Source organism: Pleurodeles waltl, chromosome 11 (assembly GCF_031143425.1).
Source record: "Pleurodeles waltl isolate 20211129_DDA chromosome 11, aPleWal1.hap1.20221129, whole genome shotgun sequence".
Lineage (NCBI taxonomy): Eukaryota > Metazoa > Chordata > Amphibia > Caudata > Salamandridae > Pleurodeles > Pleurodeles waltl.
Genome location: NC_090450.1, coordinates 85,777,114 through 85,798,363, shown reverse-complemented (window position 1 = coordinate 85,798,363; position 21,250 = coordinate 85,777,114). Strand labels below are relative to the sequence as shown.

At 43.2% G+C, this 21,250-nt stretch overlaps 1 protein-coding gene across 8 annotated transcripts in view; it reads left to right on the top strand.

Moving 5' to 3' along the window:
- The window catches only part of DLG1 (discs large MAGUK scaffold protein 1), a 953,275-nt gene that overhangs the window by 456,428 nt on the left and 475,597 nt on the right, over positions 1 to 21,250 (top strand). For all 8 annotated transcript variants that reach the window (XM_069213151.1, XM_069213153.1, XM_069213149.1 and 5 more), the window contains one exon: positions 15,506 to 15,559. In XM_069213151.1, coding sequence (XP_069069252.1) covers positions 15,506 to 15,559 — 54 coding nt within the window. The remainder of the gene's footprint in view (positions 1 to 15,505; positions 15,560 to 21,250) is intronic.

Genomic DNA, 21,250 nt, shown 5'->3' with positions numbered 1-21,250 from the left:
CTTTATTGCTTCCTTCTAAATTTTTCTGAAGTGAGACTTTTTTTTTCCTTTTGCACAGACTGCTCTTACCGGTTTGAGGTGTTAGTCTTCTCTTCGAGCCTTACACATCTTATCTTTTTTCTTTGTTATTTGTGTATCCGTGGAAGTTTTTCAGGATCGTTTTTGCAATGGTGATCTGCCTTGGTCAGACAAGGGGTATACTGACCTCTTTTATGCCATAAAGTCTAACAAATAAAACAAATACATAGCTAGTATTGACTCGCAGGGAGATGCTGATGCTTGCATGAGCCCTTTCTTTTTCTTAGGTTCAGATCTGCAAAATTTGCACTTTCAAACTACAAGAAAGCACCTTCTCCTGTCACTGTTTGGTGTATTGAAACCTCCAGATGAAGTGTGCATATCTGTATAATATTGTTACCATTTCAAAAAGGATAGTTCAGAAGATAATTTTAATAAGAGACCTGTAAATCAACAATCTCTGCTCAGAGAAATGGGGACTGATGACATTCATAGCAAACTCCAATATCAAACTATCTTACAGGAGCCTCTGTCAACAAGGCATCAGTCATTTGGAACATCCGACTATGGACAGACATAGCAATTGACCTTAGAAGCCAAGATTGAACTTAAAACAAGTACATAAAGGAAAGGTTATACTGTGCACTGGCTGCATCCAAAATCTTTCAATGAATCTGCAGGAGCAAAGAGGCCATGAAAAGTAACTTTTGGTTTTTTAGAGAATGTGACTTGTTTAGGTGTGACCTGTCCTGTGGAGTGTGAGTATTGGCTGCTTTTTTATGATCTTAGAGATTGAAGGCAGATATGTGATGGGCTGGTGGTTGGTTGGTGAAGTCTCCAGGGTCTAGATCAAACATGTGAGGATCTTACCTGTCTTGAAAGATTCCCTGAAGATGCCATGAGGGAACAGATCTAGACAGTGGTGAGAGAACTTTTCGGGCATGGGCTTTGATGAGGGACATGGTTCAGGCTTCTTCATAGGAGGTCGCTTTGACACTATTTACTGAGTTGATGATGTCTGTGACAGACAGAAGTTTGAAAAATGAACATTTTGGAATGCTTTAGTGGTGTTGTGCTTTTTGGGGTTCTGTATTTTTTTCAGTGATTTGGAGATTAGTGGGCAGAATAACAGATCTTAATGCAAAGAGTGACCCATCTGGAAATGGTTCTTATGGACAGTGCTGCCTTTCCTCTTGCCCACATATCCAACGAAGAGTTGGTCATCCAGCCGAAAGTCCTTTGATCTCTCAATATAGAAACTGAGAGCCCTTCTTGGGTCTAAGCAATGGATTCTTTCTTCCTCTTTTGAAGGATGAGGAGGAGGGTGGAAAGATGAAAGAGTAATAGACTGCCCTATATGGAAAGGAGTGACAACCTTAGGAAGGAAAGCTGCCATGGTCTTTAGCACCACTTTATCAGCATAGAATGATGTCAAGGGAGGTTTGACACTAACAGCCTGAAGCTCACTCTCACACCTAGCAGACGTAATAGCTAAAAGGAAAGCTGTCTTAAAGACCAACAATCTTAAAGAACAAGAATGCATAGGTTCAAACGGTGAACCCATTAAAAAAGGAAAAATTAGATTTAAATCCCACTGAGGCATAAGAAACTGAGTGGGAGTAAATTTATTTGTTAGACCTTTCAAGAACTTAACAACTATAGGTGATTCGAACAAGGAAGGTTGATCCGGAAGGCAAAGAAAGGCTGACCGTGCCGACAAATAGCATTTGACAGTCGCAAATGCCCAACCCTTCTGTGCTAAAGTTAAAGCAAACAACAGAACATCAAATAGTTGGGCTCTCAAGGGATCAGTTTGTTTCTCTCCACACTAAGCCACAAATTTTGCCCACCTGCCGGCATAAAGAGTCTTAGTGGAGTGTCGCCTGACCAATAAAATAACATCCACTACCTCTGGTGGGAGAGAGAAAGAACTCAGATTGCCTTGTTCAGTCTCCAGGCATGTAGGTGCAGGCTCTGGAGGTGGGGGTGTAGAACCTGCCTCTGCGACTGTGAGAGGAGATCTGCCCTGAGAGGGAGACGGAGCGGAGGGCTCAGTGAGAGTTGGAGAAGGTCTGTGTACCACCCCTTCTTGGACAATCCGGAGCTATTAAAATGACTTGAGCCCGATCTTGGTGATTCTTCCTCAGAGCCAATGGTATAGGAGGAAACGCATAAAGCAACTGGTCCTTGCACCGGATACTGGAGGCTGCAGAACGACGGGCAGTGTACGTTCTCTCGAGTGGTAAATAGGTCTACCTGCGGAAAAACCCACATCCGAAAGATGTGAAGGACCAGGTCCGGATGGAGACGCCACTTGTGATCGGCCAAGCAATGCCGACAGACTGTTCGCGCATATGTTGAGAACTCCGGGCAGATGATTTGCTACCAAGAAAACCCGATGACCTGAGCCCATGACCAGAGCCGCAGAACCTCTCTGCAGAGAAGGTACGACCCTACTCCTCCCTGCTTGTTGATGTACCGCATCACGGTAGTGTTGTCTGTCAAGACTTGAAATGACTGACCGCGAAGGGACAGGAGGAAGGCCTTGAGAGCCAGACGTATTGCCCGCAATTCTAACAGATTGATATGAAAAGTCTGTTCTGCTGGAGACCAAATACCTTTGATCTCCAGGTCCCCAAGATGAGCTCCCCTCTCCAGAGTGGAAGCATCCGTTATGACCGTGGCCACTGAAGACTGTAGTGAAAACAGTCTTCCTTGGGAAAGGTTGCCGTCCACAGCCCACCACCATAGATCTGCTGCAGCGTCTCTGGAGATCGTTATCGACTCCTCAAGATCCCCTTTTTGTTGAAACCACTGCTTGCGGATGCACCACTGAAGAGCCCTCATGTGCCAGTGTGTATGAGTGACCAACAGAATGCAAGAAGCGAACAGACCGAGCAGGTGTAGAAATTTGCTGCCTTCCTGACCACAGAAGGGAAGGAGGCCGCTTCCTCTGTAAACTCCCCTGAAGATGAAAGATCCCACTCAGGGGAAGTGTCCAGCCCACTAGCTGAGTGTAGGCCCTGATATTCCATCAAGGGCTCAGCAATCTCCTTCTTCCAGCAGCTACCTCTGGTACTCCTGTTCTTCTAATAGCCTCAGTGCTCTCCTCCACGACCTCAACCTGGCCTCCAACGTCGGCGTCGACATAGCTGACTTCGACACCGTCTTCAGGACCGATAGACGCGGACCAGGAGAGGAGGAGACACACTGCAATCCAATCTGGATCCATCCGGTGCCGGAGCTGATCTCATCCGTGCCAGGGACACATTAAGGTCCCGTCACCGGCGTTGACTGTGTATGAGGTGATGTCATTGGCGCCACAGGCCTATAAGGCAATGTCATTGGCGCCGAACCGGCACCCTCAGCTGGATAAAAAGGCATGAACGGTGCTGACTTATATGGAGCTGGAGAGCCCAAGGAGAATGCCAAAGGACCTGTGGGACCAGCTAGTGCACCAGCAGGGGCCATAGCATTAAACATGTTGAACATGGCATTCAAAAATGCCGCCGGATCCGCTTGCAGAGCAGAAAAGGCAGGATACTGCACTTGGGCCGGCTGGGCCTCAGAATCGTGCACCCTAGGCGAAAAGCGAGGACTGTCTTGTGGTGCAACCAACTCGAAGACCGATGGTGCTGGAGAAGCCTGAGGACTTTGAGGCTGTGCGGCCACCATAGGACTAACCTCCCACGTCGCATGACTCCGTCTAGATGGAGACCTGGATCAGGAATGACCTCTAGCCGAACGACGCAGTGTGTCGTGACAGCACCGCTTCTTATGCTACTTTGATGAGTTATGGGAAGACGATCTCCGATGACTTCTGTGTCCCTTCTTTGCCTTAGCCAGAAAGAGTTTGGCTTCTCTCTCCTTCAGCGCCTTCGGATTCATCCTTTGGCAGGACACACACTCCTCCACGTCATGCTCCGAACTTAGACACGATAAGCAGTCATCGTGAGAGTCCTTGACTGACATACGACCCCTGCACTCATGAAAAGGTTTATACCCTGACTTTCTAGGAGGAGACATTGTAACTAGAAACAAAAAGACACCTTTGAAACAGTAGCTCTCCGAGAGCTAGGAGAAGACCTTTAGCGTTGAATGCATGGAAAAAAGAGAACCAACGTTAGTACCCCGGCGAGATCCTCTTATTGCCACGGTGACATCAGACGCAGTCACGTGTGGAGCCATGCAGTTGTGACGTCCTCGTCGATGTGGAGAGCTGGAAAAAAAAGATTTGGTGGAATGCTGGTGCATTGGGAGAATTCATAAGGTGAGGAATAAACAGGTAGCTAGTGTATCCACCAGAAAAAGCATTACCGAAGGTAAGTAACTTGTGCTTTAGGTTGACCCCTGTGTGTTCTTTGGAAGCTCGAAAGGGTGATGTGTAGGGTTAGGGTCACTTCAGGCAGACGATATGGAAGGTTTCCATTACATTGTGTAATGTTGAGAAAGTGAGGTTGGGTACCATGCTATGTATGTAAACGAGGTTGCGGAGGGTCTCTCCTGTTTTTTATGCTTGGTTTGTCTAGGAAGTTGAAGTCACCCTGGAAGTCCTTCGGGTGCTGTGGATGAACAAGGCATGGTGATGAGGTCCAAGAATTTGTTTATCAAGTCCTTGTTCTAGCCCAGATGTCTGTAGATTAGGGGTTAGGTGCCAGTCTGAATTGCGGATAGTGGAGAGTGGCATTGGAGGAGCGTCATAGAGAGTGCCACTTGATTAGAATACAGAACTAGGAGGGCTTATCGATGTATATAAATCCTCCTCCCTTTTTTGTATGTGGTTCGCACACTGGATGCTGCATTCTTTGGGAATGAGGATGTCTGGGATGTGTGAGAAGGTGGGACCATCTTCATGCAATGAAGGGTACATTGTTGTGATGGTAGATGTTTGATGTTTACAGCGAGGACTGAACTAGGGAAGGAGTCAGGAGGTTTCACATAGGAACCGCTGATGTCACTTCAAATTGATACATAAAACGAGCAGGATGCTGCTTTGCTCAGCACCTTGCATTCTGCATATGTATGAGGCCTTGAATTCTCACACATGTAAGAGGCGCGACAATGGTCTGCAAAATAATTATCACCCAGAAAAAGGGGATGTGCCTGAATAAACAGAATGTTTGTAATGCTCGCCATCATACATGAAACTCTAACATAAAGAAAATCAAATGTGTCCTGATGGGTGTCTATAATTGACACATCAAGTAGAGAACACCAGTTTGGAAAAAAATAAAGCCTGAGAAAAACTAAGAGGAGAAATAATGTTGGATTTAGGAGCACTCTTCTGTTAGGTAATAAGCTAAACATATAGGCCAAAGCAGAGGAACTAAATTAAATCTGACTTTTGTTCCATCCACCAAAATTGTATAAAACTAAGTTTTGTTTTTTAACAGCAAAAGGAACCCATGGAAGTTTAAAAAATTGGGTACATTTTGATGGAACGCAACTGTGTAACACACTAGGGAAGTTAACTAAGCAGATGTTTGAAAAGGTTGTTTTCAAGCCCTAGTTGAAATGTAGTCCTTGCCCTGAATTGAATGGTCCTTTTACCTTGCTCAACTTTTTGGACTATAGTATCCATGTGCCATTCACAGCCAATCTGCACAGCATGGATTCTTGTTTGTGCAGAGAAGGGCAGATTTAGTCTCTGGCTATTGAGTTTTGATGACTGTTGTTCACTTGTTATATAATGCTGTGTTCCTGTTAGAAGTCTGAATGTGTGTCATAGGATTAGATGGGCTGATAAAAGCAAACTATACATAGCACAAACTGATGTCCTAACTAAAGAATAGAGCATTCAAACCTTAATTCACACATTAATTACATTAGTTTACCTTATAAACACAAGCAGCCCGAATGATAAAGGTGCCCTCCCTGGCTAGATTCAAGAGTATCAATTGAATGTATTGAGTGGTCCGTCCCTCCTACTATCAAACTACAAGTGTTAAAACACTGATTAAGGCCCCTGAATCACCATATTGATTCAAGCCTAGAATGAACAGGCTTCTTCAAAGCGCATAAGAATAAAGCAACTTCCTTGAATATTACAGTTTTACTCTTTAATATTGGATCTCTAGTCTCAAGTCCAGATAAAACAGAACCTCCCCTATTGTAATTGACTTCCATCCCCTTTAACCATTTCTTTCTCTTTCAATAATCCATTCCGATTTTCACGTCCTCTGCTGTGATTGTTCCTGCGCTGTCTGGGTTTCTATTTTTCCCTCTTTTTATAATGGAGAATCTCTGCTAGGTGGAGCTTGGTCTTTGTGTGAGGTCTTTCCTTTATATCAAGTTAATCAGCTCAATGTTGCTGAGTCTGTGTAAACATTCTTTGTTTCATTCACCTCTACAGTCTTTTACATAGAAGTGCCTTTGAATGCTGCCATGTTCATCTCAGTACCTGTGGTCTTGTTTTGAGGCCATCTTTCACTTACTCCATGGCATTTGCTGCTCTAATTTTGATTAATTATTTCTGTGAAGTCTAGGAGAAGCTTCGGTACCCTCTCTTCCTTGGTAAGCTACTCTATCTCATGATTTCTTTGTGTTCTTTTCTGAAAATGTTTTCATCCCTCTATGGACTTTAGATCTACAAAACATCAGCATCTCCGGACTCTGTATTTTTTTTTTTTGGTCAGTCTAAAACCCCCAAACTGCGTAGTCAGACTTTGGCTGCCTCTTTTTCTTAACTTGAGAACTCTACCAAGTGGCGGACTCTTGAGTGTAGCATCTTATAGATCAGGTGTCCAACGTAACACCGTAATGGTTGGATGCATGCTAGAATTTAATGATTACAACTGACTGAATAAAACGCTGTCTTTTTGTTACATATAAATGTATGGTGGTGGATATTCTAAAGAAATGAAATGAATCTGGCAGTTATGGACCTGCGTTTTACACCCTGGCTATAGATTTGGTATCTTCTGCTTACATGGCACAATATGCCTTACTGAACATTTTAGACTACCAGTCAATAATGTAACCTAGTTAATGGATTTGTCTACTTAAAACTGTGAAATTGATCACCCTGTTACTTTTCAGTCACCAATTTGTACAGCCCAGTGGGGTGCTAATTCTTTGCATGGCTTAACTAGATGTAAATCAGTGGTCTTCAACCGTTTCAATGGTGAGAACTACTTCTGATCAATGAAAATCATCCTGTGCTGATCCCTAATATATATAATTAGATAAGAAAAATATATTTTGCTATTCTAAGCAAAATACCGCCCAATAGTGGGTTTTCTAAACTCTGTTGAAAGTGCAGGCTCGATGCCAACTTACCAACCAGAGACCGAAAAACTATTAGACTGTCACTCACAACTACTTCAACATTACCTGACAGTGTGTTTTTGTTAACAATCAGTTCTGTGAAAATCATGTTATATTTGTTGTTAGTGAGCTCTGAATCTCTCTTTACCATGAATAGACACTTTTACAAATCTTTGTTCAACTAGAAAACCCATTAAAAACATAATATAAAAACAAAAAAATAGAGAAGTTAACTCCCAATATGATGTGCTAACATATTTTGGGTACCAATTCAAGATCAAGAGCCTCTGTCCGAGCATCGCATAGAGAAAAACAAGTTTCAAATTCAAACAGAATTAAAGTGCAAAAAGGAGCAGCAACATTTTCAAATGTTGACATCACATCATCTTAGAACAGGAGAATGTGCAGAAAGTCTACATTCATTTAGCAAAAACCTAATGCTTGTACTTCACTGGTGTATCTGTTTAAAAAAAAAAAAAACTCAAACTAAGAGCTTTGAGACATTATAAAGAGAAGATATGTGCAGTAAACATAATTTTTAGGCCCTCAAAGGGACAACATTATTTTCCAGAAAGAGAAATTTAGCACATACTTTAAAATCTAAAGTTATTCCAATGAATGTGAAGGCTAGAACCGAATCCTATTAATGTGCTTAATTAGTCTCATAGGTTAAAGCCTCAGGCTTTCCTCCTTTTAATGGCAGTTTGAACGTAGACAGATGCTGCATAGCATAAGCCCTCAATATCTACTTCACAGATTAAATTATAAGCATCTTTATAATAAAAAATATTTTTAAATAGGAAAAAGGGTCCTAAAATTTGTTTCCTAATGTCCTGGTAAAAATGACAAATGAGGGTAAAGTGTAAAGATGTCTGAGGTTTGGGTTCTTTGCCCAATTGGTCCTTCACAATATCGTCTTACTGTGGGTTTGGCACTTTCACTAAATTCTCTTGCAGTGTCTCTAGTTTCTGAGGGCCACCTTCAATTATTTCTTGCTATAATGTAAGACGCTAACAGGGTCTTCAGTGCCAATGTTCACCTCCAACTTCTTTAGAAGGCTATTCACATACGCCAACTAGGTTTTTTTTTGCTGGGTGCTCGAGAGTTAAACAGTTAGCTTCAATTTCTTTGGTAATCTTAGTGCCAGCTTTGCTCTATGTACTATGCCAAAATATAATCAGGGTAGTGCAAATGCTATCTCCCTTATAGTGAACAACAAGCTGTTTGTGTAAAATGTACGAAATTGAGCTTGGCACTGCTAATAATGTACAAAGGAAAAGATTCTACTGGGTCTGTTATAGTGAGCAAATGATAATTCCTCAAAATGGGGGCCCATGGCGGATGCTGGTTAAAATCTTACTCTTGTATATCAGTATCTCTCTGATTGGCTTGTTTCCGATCTTGGCGGCAAATCTAGAGATGGCTTCTAGTGATCTCAGAAATGTTAGCTTGCCAATGTCCAACTGAAGACCCCAGTGCCCATTACTAGACAATTGTAAACATGGGTATGTGAAAGCACAGGGCTCGACTGGGTACCTAAAACATCCCTGAGAATTTTGTCTGACTGGTGTCCCCCCTCCCAAATGAATGAAGCACTGCTGCCTTTGTTACTGGAAACCTCCCCCCACCCTTCCAGCCTCCTGAGAAAACGCCGAATGCCAGCCATGGCCAGTCTGGCCTCATGTAAGCATCGGTTTCAGCTATGGCCTCCCTTTTTTATGTGATGAGTTCTCTTTTGGGTTTCCTTGACTGCATACATTGTATACATTTTGTTAAAAATAAGCTTTAAGTCTTTGTCCTCCATATGTACGGTAAAGTTGTCAATCAGGCAATGAAGATGTGTATAAAAGAATTCGCCAAGTCTCTAAGTTCTCTAAAAGGACTCTTCCCATTAATTTGGCTGTTAAGTCAAGGAGCGATATGAGGTGGTAACACCTTGCATCCCCCTTATCCCTTTGTAAAGATTGGTGCAATAATGCTCTTAGTCAGTTACAGGCTCGAAACCACTAACAACTGCATTACATAGTCCCGCTAGTATGTGCGTCAAGAAAGGATTATTAAATAAAATGTAAAAGTGTCTATAGACAACTCATCTGGGCCAGGTGCTTCCAAGTAGCGCATTTTTCCAATGCATTGGTTTCTTCTTCTAGGCTAAATGGTGTTAAATGTGAAGGACCTGTTGAAAGAATGTCTTTGGTGTGCATTGTTAAAACAACATCTTTAGGATTAAAAATCCCACCATAATGTTTCAACCAATCCAATAGACACTCACGAATACACACTAACAATCTTTTATGACTTTTTAAAATGTGACCTCTCCCTGGTTATAAACAAAATATTAAAACAAATGGAAACATTGTGTGTTTCAGAATTTCCCTGTATGGAAACGATGAAAACATGCTCTATTCTCTTACTCCCACCCTTCTTGCCTGTAACTAAGTTGCTGTAGTACCCGAGGGCAACCTCTGTTCCTTATTCCTTATTTGAATAAGAGAAGTGTTATTCTCTGTGAAGATCACATGGCTTTACTTGCAGTGGGCACACAACCTGTGCTACAATACGTCCAGATCCACTGTAAGCAGTATTTCAATTTTCTCTTATGAATGACCACTGAGAAGTGTCTCTCTCATTAGGAACTCTGGTCTATTTCAGGCACTACATGGGATGACATAGGATGACACTACTCGGAGTATGAAATCTAGGGCTCCTCACACATCCAGCATCTAGCTTATGGCCATGACCGGTTATGTCCATTAATTGATTAGGCAAAACCTTATTTAGTCACAATTAAGAGAAATGGAAGCAGAGTGGAGGTGTTTGGGCTGCTGGAAATTTAGGCAGTGGTTCAAGTAGGTGGTTCCTAAATTGTCAGGCCCTTGTATGTGTGGGTCAGGAGCTTGAAATGGCATCTTTTCTGTACAGAGAGCTAGTGGAGTTCCCTGAGGGAAGGGGTGATGTGGGTTTGTGGGTTTGGCTAGGGAAATCCAGGACGAGTCTGGCTGCAGTGTTCTGTAAGGTCGGTAGTCTTAAGAGGAGATGAGCTGTGATCCCTGTGTAGAGTGGGTTGCCATAGTCCAATTGGCTGGATATGAGGGCCTAGGTGATGGGGCTTGAGCTTTGGGGTAGCCATTTGAATATCTTACAAAGCATGTGGAGGAGAAGGGGTTGACCTGAGTCGTCATGGTTAGCTTGTTGTCCAGAATGATACCTAGTTTCCTAGTGTGGTCAGGTGAGGTAGGAGTAGGTCTGAGTTCTGAGTGCCACCAGGATGCGTCTCATGGGGAGAGTTTGTTTCCGAAGATCAGTACCACTGCTGTGTTTGTGTTGAGCTTCAGGCAGTTGACCTCCGTCCAGTTGGCAAAGTCTGTCATGAAGTTGGTCTTGGTAATGGTGGTGTCTTCGGAGACAGCATGAGATGTCTCTCTCCGGTCTACAGTATATTTAAGTCTGTGGGTTTTGACAATCCTGTCCAGTATTGTCATATAAGTGTTGAAAAGGGTTAGGCCAAGCGAGAATGCTTGGGTTACTCCACAAATGGTTTCCTTGAGTTTGGAGGTGAAGGGGTAAGGCAAACTATTTTTGTTCTTCCTGTGAGGCAAGAGGCAATTCATCTGAGAGTGGCTTCTTGGACGGCTATGTTGTGCAACCTTGTGATGAGTGTGTGGTGAAAGAGTATCAAAGGCTGCCAGGAGGACTGAGGATCAGAGCAGCAGTCTCTTCTCGGTTCACTAGGGCTTGGATGTCATCTGCACCCACGAGGACGGCTGTCTCTGAGCCCGGATTGCTGTAGCATATGCATTGGAAGGAGTCGACTAGGAGATTCTGTTCCAGATGTGAGGAGAGTTGTTGGTTGATGGCTTTTTTTAAAAACTTTGGCCAAGAGCAGGGAGATCACTCAGTAGTTGTTGAGTTCACTGGGGTCTGCTGATGGTTTCTTTAGTAGGGCTTTAACTTCTGCATATTTCTAGTCCTCAGGCAAGATGGCCATTGCATTTGAGATGTTGAACAATGTGGTGAATACATTGCTGATTCTGGCTTCTACTAGGTTAAAGATGTGGTGAGGGCATTGGTTGGTTGGGGACCACTGAATGAAGTTTAGTACTTCCCAAGAAGGAGTGAGTGAAAGGAAGGAAAAGGAAAGACCAAAAGCAAGTTGAAAAAAGAGGAAAGAAAGAAAAAATAAAATGATTGAGGAGAACAAAAAGAGGAAAATAAGCAGTGTGGAATACAAAAGGAGATGGAGAGAGTGAAGAAGGAACTGACGAAAGACCGACTGAAAGGAGGAAAGAAGGAGAGGGAGGAATTTAGGAGTGTAAAGAAGCAAGACAGTAGGTAAAGGATCGAGTGAGATCCAAGGAATAAGTGGAAGAAGGAAGAGAAAAAAGGAAAGACAGAAAGAAAAGCAGTGATAAAGGAAGCAGGAATGCAGCTTGACAAAACAGAATGAAGGTACAAGAGCAAGAAAGAAAGGATGAAGGAACAAAGGTGAGAAGAGAAGGAATGAGTTGGAGAAGAATAAAGAAGTAGGAAAGGAGTAGCAAAGAAGAGGGAAAGATAATGAAGACGAGGAAAGCCAGGAAGGGCACACTAGGGGAGGTAAGGCTATGAAATGAGGAATGCGGAGAGGAAGGTAAGATGAAAAACGATAAAAGACAGAATGGAAGAAAATAGAAATGAAAATAGAAAGAACGATGTTACTGAATTAGGAAAAAAGGAGAAATAAAATCCTGTATTTTAAGGCATCTATTAATTTGTTGTCAGACATCTTAACAGGCAGCAGCTTGTCATTGTTGATTTCTCAAGAGGGTGGGCTGCATGCTGCACCTGCACTGCCAGCTCTAGGGATCCTACATATCTGGGTGGCACAGTGCTTTAAAATACCACATAAGATGGAGGAGAGCTGACTCGACTGACACACTCCAAGGCAGTCTGTGGCCTACTACTATCTCACAGTTGACCTGTTGGAGACTCATGTTCTAACTTTTATCAGTCTTGGATTGCATTTTTTTGTTAATTCAACTTTATATGTTTAGAGTAAGCTACAATCTGGACTTTAAATGCATTTCCAAGTATAAGAAGTGTTGGACGAATTATTATGTTACACTAAAACAATGTGCCTTGATATTTGCTGGTTTGGCAAGCCAATGTAGTGTGTATATGTAATGAGACAGCACATTTGTTATTAGACCTTTATATTGGGCTACTAATGTTCCCCTGCAACTCTTGACCAATTATTGATCTTTGTTGTGCATGTTCAGCTATCTCTGAAGCAGTGGATAAGAGTAAAAGCATTTAAGAGGTCAGTTGTGTATTTTTTAAATAATTTAAAGGGTACATTTAGATTTGATAAGAATTGCCTGATATGAAAAAATCTGCAAATTTAATGCAGTTATCTTTAAAACTAAGTACAGGTCACTTAGATTTGCACAGTACTGAGCGGCATGATCCTGTCTTTCTTCAGACTGAACATCTGGTGTGTGAGTGAACTTGGTGAAGCTGGCAAACATTGGTACCTTCCTTGATGGTATGGAAGAGGGGTCTGCTTGTTGAGAACTCGGGTAAATGAGACAATCATCCCATTGTCACCTACAGACCACTTTAGATGGCCTAGAAGATTATTGCCCATCACACTGCATCCATATACACACACATGCATGCTCACAAAAAGCATTTTCTGACTGAAGTTAGTTTTTTTTTGGACAGCCCCTTTAAGCCTTTAGCTAGTGTGCTATTGTTAACATCATACTTTAACACCAAAATAGAGAATACCCAAACCGCAGCAACAGTAAACAGTACTTAATCCACATTCCCCCAAATGAGTACTGATACTACCAATGAGGCCTTAAATCAGGGTCATCCCTTGACGCAGCCCCTCCAGATATTTTAGGGAAAGTAGGAAACACCGCACTACTCGAATTAACAGACCTTCTCAGTCACTTAACCACTGCAAGGTCCCACGGACATGGAAACATGTGATGGTTAATCCCCTCCTTAAAAAAAAAAAAAAAAAAAAACACTGACCCTCTACTGGTGGAGAATTACTGACCCATATCGCTCCTTCTGAGTGTAAGCAACATCTTTGAAAAGCATGTGAGCAAACACCTTTCTGTCGTTTTAGAAACACATCCAATCCTGCACCCAACTCCAACAGGGTTTAGACCTGGCAGCAGCACCAAGACTGCCCCCGCAGTGGCAACAGAAGAGTTAAGGACCATTCTGGACCAGGGCGGCTAGCTGCTCTGATTCTACTAGTCCTGAGCACGGCCTTCGAAATGGTTTCCTATCTGCTCCTTTTTATAAATAATAAAAGAGGTCTGAATAGGCATAATCTCCCCTCAATTAGCTAACCATCTTTATAGACCAGAGAAGCTTTCAATTGCAGGAAGACTTCCCCATCTCTGCAAATTATGCATTAAGGTGCGGTGTACCCCAGGTATCGTTGTTGGGTCCCACACTTTTTAATCTTTATGTACGCCCACTGGCACAAATAGTACAAAGCTATGGGTTTCTTTGGTCTTCCACGCAGATGACACATAAGTTGTCATCTCATTATCCACTGACATCAAGAACACCTCCCATCAATTAAATGTATGCCTTAATCATGTCACTAACTGGACCTCAGGTAGCTGTTTAAAATAGAAATGAGACAAGACAGAGGTCATGGTCATGGGAAACAAGCTTTACCTCTGGAGTGAACTTAAATGACAAATAAACTTGGGGCCCCTTCCCACACCTGCGCTGGTAGTTAAGAACCTAAGGTTCTGGAGAGATGAAAAGCTATCCATGGAAGTCCAGGCCAAGACGCTAGCGGCCTGCTGCTTTGGACTCCTTCATACCCTAAGAAAAATACTAAGCTGCCTTCCAGCACCTTCACATAGAATGGTAGTACAGGGTCTAATCAATTCACACTTGGACTATTGGAACTTGCAATACCAAGGTAGTCCAAAATACGTAACCACCAATCTGCAATAGAATGTGGCGGCACACACACTCTTTAATGTCCCCAAGTGAACATCAGCAGCACCCGCACTGGCAGCACTTCACTGGGTTCCAATCTAAAATAGAATACAATTCAAATTGCTCTGTTTGGTCCATTGTGCCATACACAAAAAAGACCCCCATCTCCTCCAATGTCTTGTACCCTCTAGCTTCCAAACTGTGGAATGCGCTTCTCGTCCCCATGAGGCTAGACAGTTCAGAAGTCAGCTTCAGGAAGCAAGTGAAAACCTGTCAATTCTACGATCAAGCAGGCACTCAGCTTCTTAGAGTGGAAGTTTACCAGTGCTGGGAGGCCAGTTGGAATAGCCATGCACTATATAAATCCCAAGAAATAGACTATAAGCTATCAGAGTTGACCTTAATGTTTGGTATCATCCCACGGCATTTCACAGATGTAATCATAACGTGCCCACAGTGGTCAGGTTAGAATTGATGATAACCATCCCAGTATGGTTGCCGTGTGCATGCATTCATTGTAATGTCCAGCATCCATTTCAGTGTTTTACTTGACTGTTCCACCATGACCAATGCACATTTTGTACCAGTAAAATAAAAACAAGCAATATTGGTAAAGCCAGTAATAGGTGCTCCACCATTAAAGGTTTGACCAGTTGGATTGGATATTGGTGTTTTTTGCAAAGCTCAGCACAGAAGCTAATTGTTCCCAAGGATTTGGGCTGGATTTCCTAGACATGTCAGGGTCCCCTGTCTCTATTAACTTCATTGTGCACCAGGCGTAATTAGGTTGTGCTTGGCGTATTGTCAGTGGTTGTAGTAACTTAAAATTGCCACTAAGCAAGCATTGCGTATGTGTAAAACCAGGTACATTTCCATTCGAGTGATCTAGAACTTCATCCGTAAAAGGTAATACATTGCTTCCACTCTTAACAAATGCTAATGAACATCACATAAATGAAGCATGCGATCATGTCATTGTACGAATTGTTGAAGCCGTTAAAGACTAGATGAATTGAAAATGTAAATAGCGCATTACAGAAAGAAGAGCACAAGCATGTTTCCGTGATAGATGCAGAACAAAAAATAATTCGGGAAATATGCATGACGTTCAGCACGAAGCACTCTTACTTTCGACTCTTCTTTTGTAAATCAGATAAGACACTATAAGCCGAATTGTTACTGGTATTTCTTTAACATGACATTTTTTCCTTGCAGTTATTGTGCTTACTAGCAGTTTTACTGTTTTTTTCTTTTTTCTTTTAAGGCAAATCCCCCTCCGCTGGTGGTAAATACAGATCACTTGGATCCTCCAACATACGTAAGTGAATTTACTGTGTTTCACATAGTGTTTTGCAAGGTTCAAAATCGTTTCCATTAGTGAAATCCCCATGCCGGTGCTGTTTGACAGGTATAAAATTTCACAATGCTAGCCATGTACACTATTTTCTGTTATGCTTTTTTTGTCGCGGAAGATCACATACAGGTTGCAATTACTAAGGAAATATGAAGAAACCGTTCTTGCTGTAAGTAGGATGTTCATGCTTGAGAGTACTAAAATCTTATGTAGTTCCAGTTGTGGTATTCGTCTCATCTGCATTTAGTAAAATCACAGTCACAGGTTGTGTAAAGCATACAATTAGACACCTATGATTATGGCATCTAAAGATTTTGTCATATTATTAGGTGCTACTTGCTCTCAAAGTAGATCAGTAACTGCTAACTCCAGTAACAGCCCTTTCTTCTTATTCCATTAAAATACTAACTACGCGGCAGGGTGGATTTGTGGTTGGTTCACAGAAGCTTCATGTTTATCTTCTTGAAAGACACCACAACCTCTAACAGTAGCTTCTCTCCCTATCTCGTTCTGAGCAGAAGAACTGGATTCACAAATGGGATCTGTTGGGGTGCCCATCCTCCAACCCCGCTCTCAACCATTGCTGTAACTGGCCCCAGGTTTTCCCTCTGTCTCATGTAGTCATTTAGCTCGATCTAACTAGAGCCATCAGTCATAGATTCAAACGCTGGTTCTCTTGTGTCGGCTACTTGCAGTGTTCTTCATCTCTCATAGAAACCACAGTAGCCCCCAAGAGCTTCAGCAAAAGACTGTTCTTTATGGTTTTTAAAAAATATTTTCTGTTTTAGACATACTTTGAAGTGTAGGCTGTACACAGAAAGAAACTGAACACTTCGCTTAGGTATGCAGATTTCATATTTTAACATTAACATTATATGAATACCATCTTCAAAGTTTCGACAGGGATCATAGGTCATGGTGGACAGGATCGGGGTGCTTTTCTTTTGAGTTTCTAATGGTGAAGCTGAATACAATATTACAGTTTCGCTTTTTGGAATCAAATCTTAATCCAGTCTACTTGAAACCATCATATTGCACCTGCACTACTTTTCTCAGTGCTGAAGAGATTTCTAAGGCATTTGTGTTTCAGATATTGTACACTTCAAAGTCCTAGGATTTTACTTCTATATCCCTTCTACTTCTGCCCTCAGTTTAAAGGACCCTACAGATGACATCTAAGCCTACCTACTTCCGCTCTGCTGTTGGAGGAATGCACTGGTTTATTCCACTTGTCCTGAAGAAGCAACAAAATGAAAAATTCTGGATAGTGGAGGGGTCCTAAATAATGCCACAACTACTACTCTACTACCACAAGTAGATTCATAGCATCCGAAGGAGACACTTATCTGACAGTTACTGCGCATAGCAGAGTATTCACTTGTTTTATCACAATGCTGTACAAATGGTGATCTGTCTTGTTCCAAAAACATGACGCAATCCTTTCACTTATTTCTTTGAACCTTTTTACTATAAGCATTTAGCTTTGAACCTACATGGAGTCAACTTCTCTCAACCTTAAACTGGGCGATGAAATAGCTTAACAGCTACCCTTTGCAGTTAACCTAACTAGCCCACCACCAAAGCTTATGATTACTGAGCTGTCGGAAAGGAGGCTGTTTCCTGGCTTGTTGTGTACTGTCTCCAATGTTTCAGAAGTTGCCTTTTTTCACAAAAGATATTTTACAGTTATGCAAATGTGAAGCCACCTGTTGTAAATCATTTAAACCCCATATAAAAAAACAAAACTCCTATCAGCCATTCTGAACTAAAGCAAGTCTATGGAGCGTACATTATTGTAGCAAGTGTTCCTGAAGTGAAACCCCCTCAATTAAAGTAGGAAAGTGGACATAAGCATTCAGAGGCAGTCTAATGCTCCAAATAGAATAAGGTAATATGTATCTTGCCATGAACCATGAGCACAGGATTAGAATATTTACACAGCTTTTAGAGCGATGATTACATATATTGAAAGTTGCTTGAATTTTGGAGTCTGTATGTGAGAAAGTAAGTTGGATGATGTGTGCTAGGTTAGATGTTTGCTGTTGGCATGAACAGTGTTTGCCTTTCTACTCATTTGTTTCAGAGAGGGGCAGAGTCTCAGTGCATAGCTGAGGACTGGATTTCTTGGCCTCTTATTCTATGGTTTCTGCATCTCCAGCCTAAGGAGAAAGATAATAGTACATATAGTGTGTTGTGAGACTACCTGTGGGTAAAGTTTATCTGTATTATTGTTTAATTTTATGGCAAATAGCATTAAGAACTAGGTTTTGAATTTGATATGAACTGTTAATCAGATGGATGGCTGTGCATTGAATGGCTTTAAGAGAAATCACAAGAGGCTTTCGGGATCTGATAAGCAAAACCTTGATTCCATCAATTCAGCATAGGAAAAAAGGTTTGTTTGGCGCAGTTCAGCTATAGTGTAAATCTGCAGAGAAAGCTAATATTTGTACCGGAAAGCCTGGAATGAAGTTTCCAAATTGTCAATAAAAGTAAAATGAGTATTGGTGAAGCCAAGAAATGTACTGCAGTAATGTGGGGATGAGGCTTGAGGAGGGGGCTTGGAAAGGGGAGGAAATAGGTTGAAGTTCATGTTTAGAGCTTGATTTGGAGCTGAAGCACACTGTTGATGACAAACTCCATTTTGGCACGGCTGAGCTTCAGTTAGATGGTAAACATTAACATTTACATAGTTCATACAAAATGTTACATCACACTGAACTTTGGCCTAGAATTGAACTCTGTAGTGAATCCTAGTTCGTTTTAATGGGATAACAAGGAGTTAGCTTAGCCTCTGGCTTGTAGACTTGTGCCCCCGTCACCTAGTGACTTTTAACCTACTTAGCTTGCTCTGTCTTAGCCCATTTAATTATTTATTTCTTCTAAGATGGCTGCCTTGTTTATAGTTAGGCCACTTGTTATGAGTTACATTATCAGTGTCACCGCGCCAAGGCGTCAAGATCAAGCACCAAAGACAGACAAACAGTAGGTGTTCACACTTAAGGATTTTCCCTCTCTATACTTTCAAGGGATTGTTGATATTAATTGCCGTCCCAAGCATGTCTGTTATCTATTGTTTAGGAATACACCTACATCAGGGGACCTTGTAGATCTGTATAAATACATCACACTTTAGACAGATAATCAGAGGGATTACGACCAGAGGGCATCGCCACCATCGCTGATACCGATGCTGCAGTCGTCTTGACGCTGACCCAGTCTTCGTGTCCCTGCAGAGTCTGAGATAGAGACCTCATTCCAAGGTAACAAGGGTTGGGGGGCTCCTCTCATGGACACGGCATTGGCAGATTAGGTTTACAAACCCAGCTCTCCTTTAGGTAGGAGGTTAGGCCTATTCACATTGGGGTATTAGGGCATATTCCATCTCATATATCTTTATCATGTATTGCAAAATGGTGGGGGTCTTCATAACAATGATTCTCGTCTTCACAATACTGTTACTTGCTTTATTCATTATCCTAATCATTGCAGTCCATGCAACTTATCACAAATTGCAGTTATGTTAAATAAAAACTATTATAACTTTACTGCATCTGTGTCATTGCCTGTGTTTGTATGAGACATAATATATCTCTGAGAAAAGGTTAATCTACGTTTAACCACGACACTCCCTGAGATATCTTATTTCTGAGTCCATGCGTAAACGGCTGCCATAAATGACCTTTTACTATTGTGTTACTGGTGAGGTGCTGCTAGTGAGCCGGTAAGGTTGGGCTAACAGTTGCGACTTGTTGTAGGAAAGACGCAGTCGCCTACAAACAAAAGTACTGTCATCCTTAAACCAGCAGTCTTGCTCAGAGCAAGAGTCCAAACTACGAGAACACATTCAGCTTAATGTTTTAAAGTGTGTAACGGGGGGGTGGCCAAGCGAGATGGTCGGCGGGACGTGCTCCTAGTGTGCTCCCGCCATCTTGGCTGAATCCTGCCTTTATCCTGGGGTGCCCTTGATATTTGGCACCCCCCAGCATCGCGGACTGGAGCCCTGAGGGTTTTGCATCAATACGGCCCCATTGAATGCGGCTTTCTCCCAGAGCTCGGTGGTGGTCCGTGGGCCGTGTGCGGGTTGGCGCGCCCCAGAGGCGCAGAGTCACGGTGACGCTCTTTCACTGGCTTTTGTTCCTGGAGGGCGGGTTTCCTCCTTCCTTGTGGAGCCCTGGATTGCCGACAGCCTGTGGAGGGCTTGCTGTAGTCTGCAGCAGTCTCCAGATAGGAGACAGAAGACTGTGGCCCCATGTCGGGCAGGCCCGGCAGAGCTTGCGGCGTGCTTGGGGTGTCCTGGAAATTGTGTGGCCCCCGCGCTGGACAGCGTGAGAGCGGAGGACCCGCAGTGGGGATTGGAGGACTGCGGCTGCAATTTGGGAGTCATGGCTGCATGGGGGCCACTTGCTGGGACCTGCACGGAGGAGGAGAAGGCCTCCTGGACATTGCCTGAGCCCGGCTTGGGCCCATTGGAGTGGATGGAGGCTTGAGGGACCTGGGCCTGTGGCGTGAATGGTATCTGATTGGGCTGGTGCTTGACCTGGTGCTGCGGGGTGCTGAGTGACGGCCAGTGGAGAAGCTGAGGAGACATTGGACATAGCGCCTGGTTGTGGTCTAACAGATTGGAACGGGGCTTGTTGGTGAAGCACCCCAAAGCTGCTCATGATAGACGAGATCCCAGGCTCCTGTGAACTGTGGGTACTTTTCCTGCTTCGCCGGGCTCATTCAAAGGAAGATATAATCTGCTCTGCGGCTGCCCTGCAATGGGGCGACATCGGCAGACTGATGTCTCGCAGGGAAATACAATGGAACAATATACCACTCCGATGCCACTCCCACAATGCCATGCCTGTCCGGTGGGGGTCTGAGGATGGCCAGAATGTGGAGACGACCGCTGAGGAGCCATCGCCGAGACTTTTGCTGCTATTCAGGGTTCGAGGGTGGCTCTCGAAAGCAAGATGGAAACATTGGCAGTTGAGGTAAACCTCAGGGCGGATCTCAGTAAGGTCTCTGACAAGGTCAGGGTGGCGGAGGGCTCTATTGTGGAGCTTCAGACAGGTCGAGGCCTTGCGTAAGCAGATGGTGCAGGCTACCTCAGCAGTCGGAAGACTGGAGGCAAGGCTGGAAGATGCTGAAGGCCATTCTCGGCAGAATAATATAAGACTGCCTGGATTCCCATAGCGTGCAAAGGGGTCGGCAGCTGAAACCTTTGTGGAAAATTGGATTAAGGATATTCTGCAGCCGGTGAGCCTCTCCAGAGTGTTTGTGATAGAGCATGCTCATAGGGCCCTTGTGGCGCTTCCGCGGCCTGGTGCACCTCCAAGGCTATCATTGCCTGTCTTCTGAACTACAAAGAGAGGTACTGTTTTGAGAGCGGCACCCAACACTGACAAGGTGGTATCTGAGAATGGAAAAATTTCCATCTATCCTGATTACACCAACGAGGTACAGAACTCCTGAAAGGGTCTCCTTGAAGTGAAAGTGAAGCTCCAGGCCATGAATCTCCGATATATGCTTCTATATCCAGTGCACTTGAAGTTGCTTTCTGGAAGCAGGTCTCATTTCTTCGAGCAACCAAAGGAGGTTTGGAGATGGCTAGAGATATGGGACAAGGCCGCTCCGGGCAGTTTGGCAAAGACAGATGGAGTGGCTTAT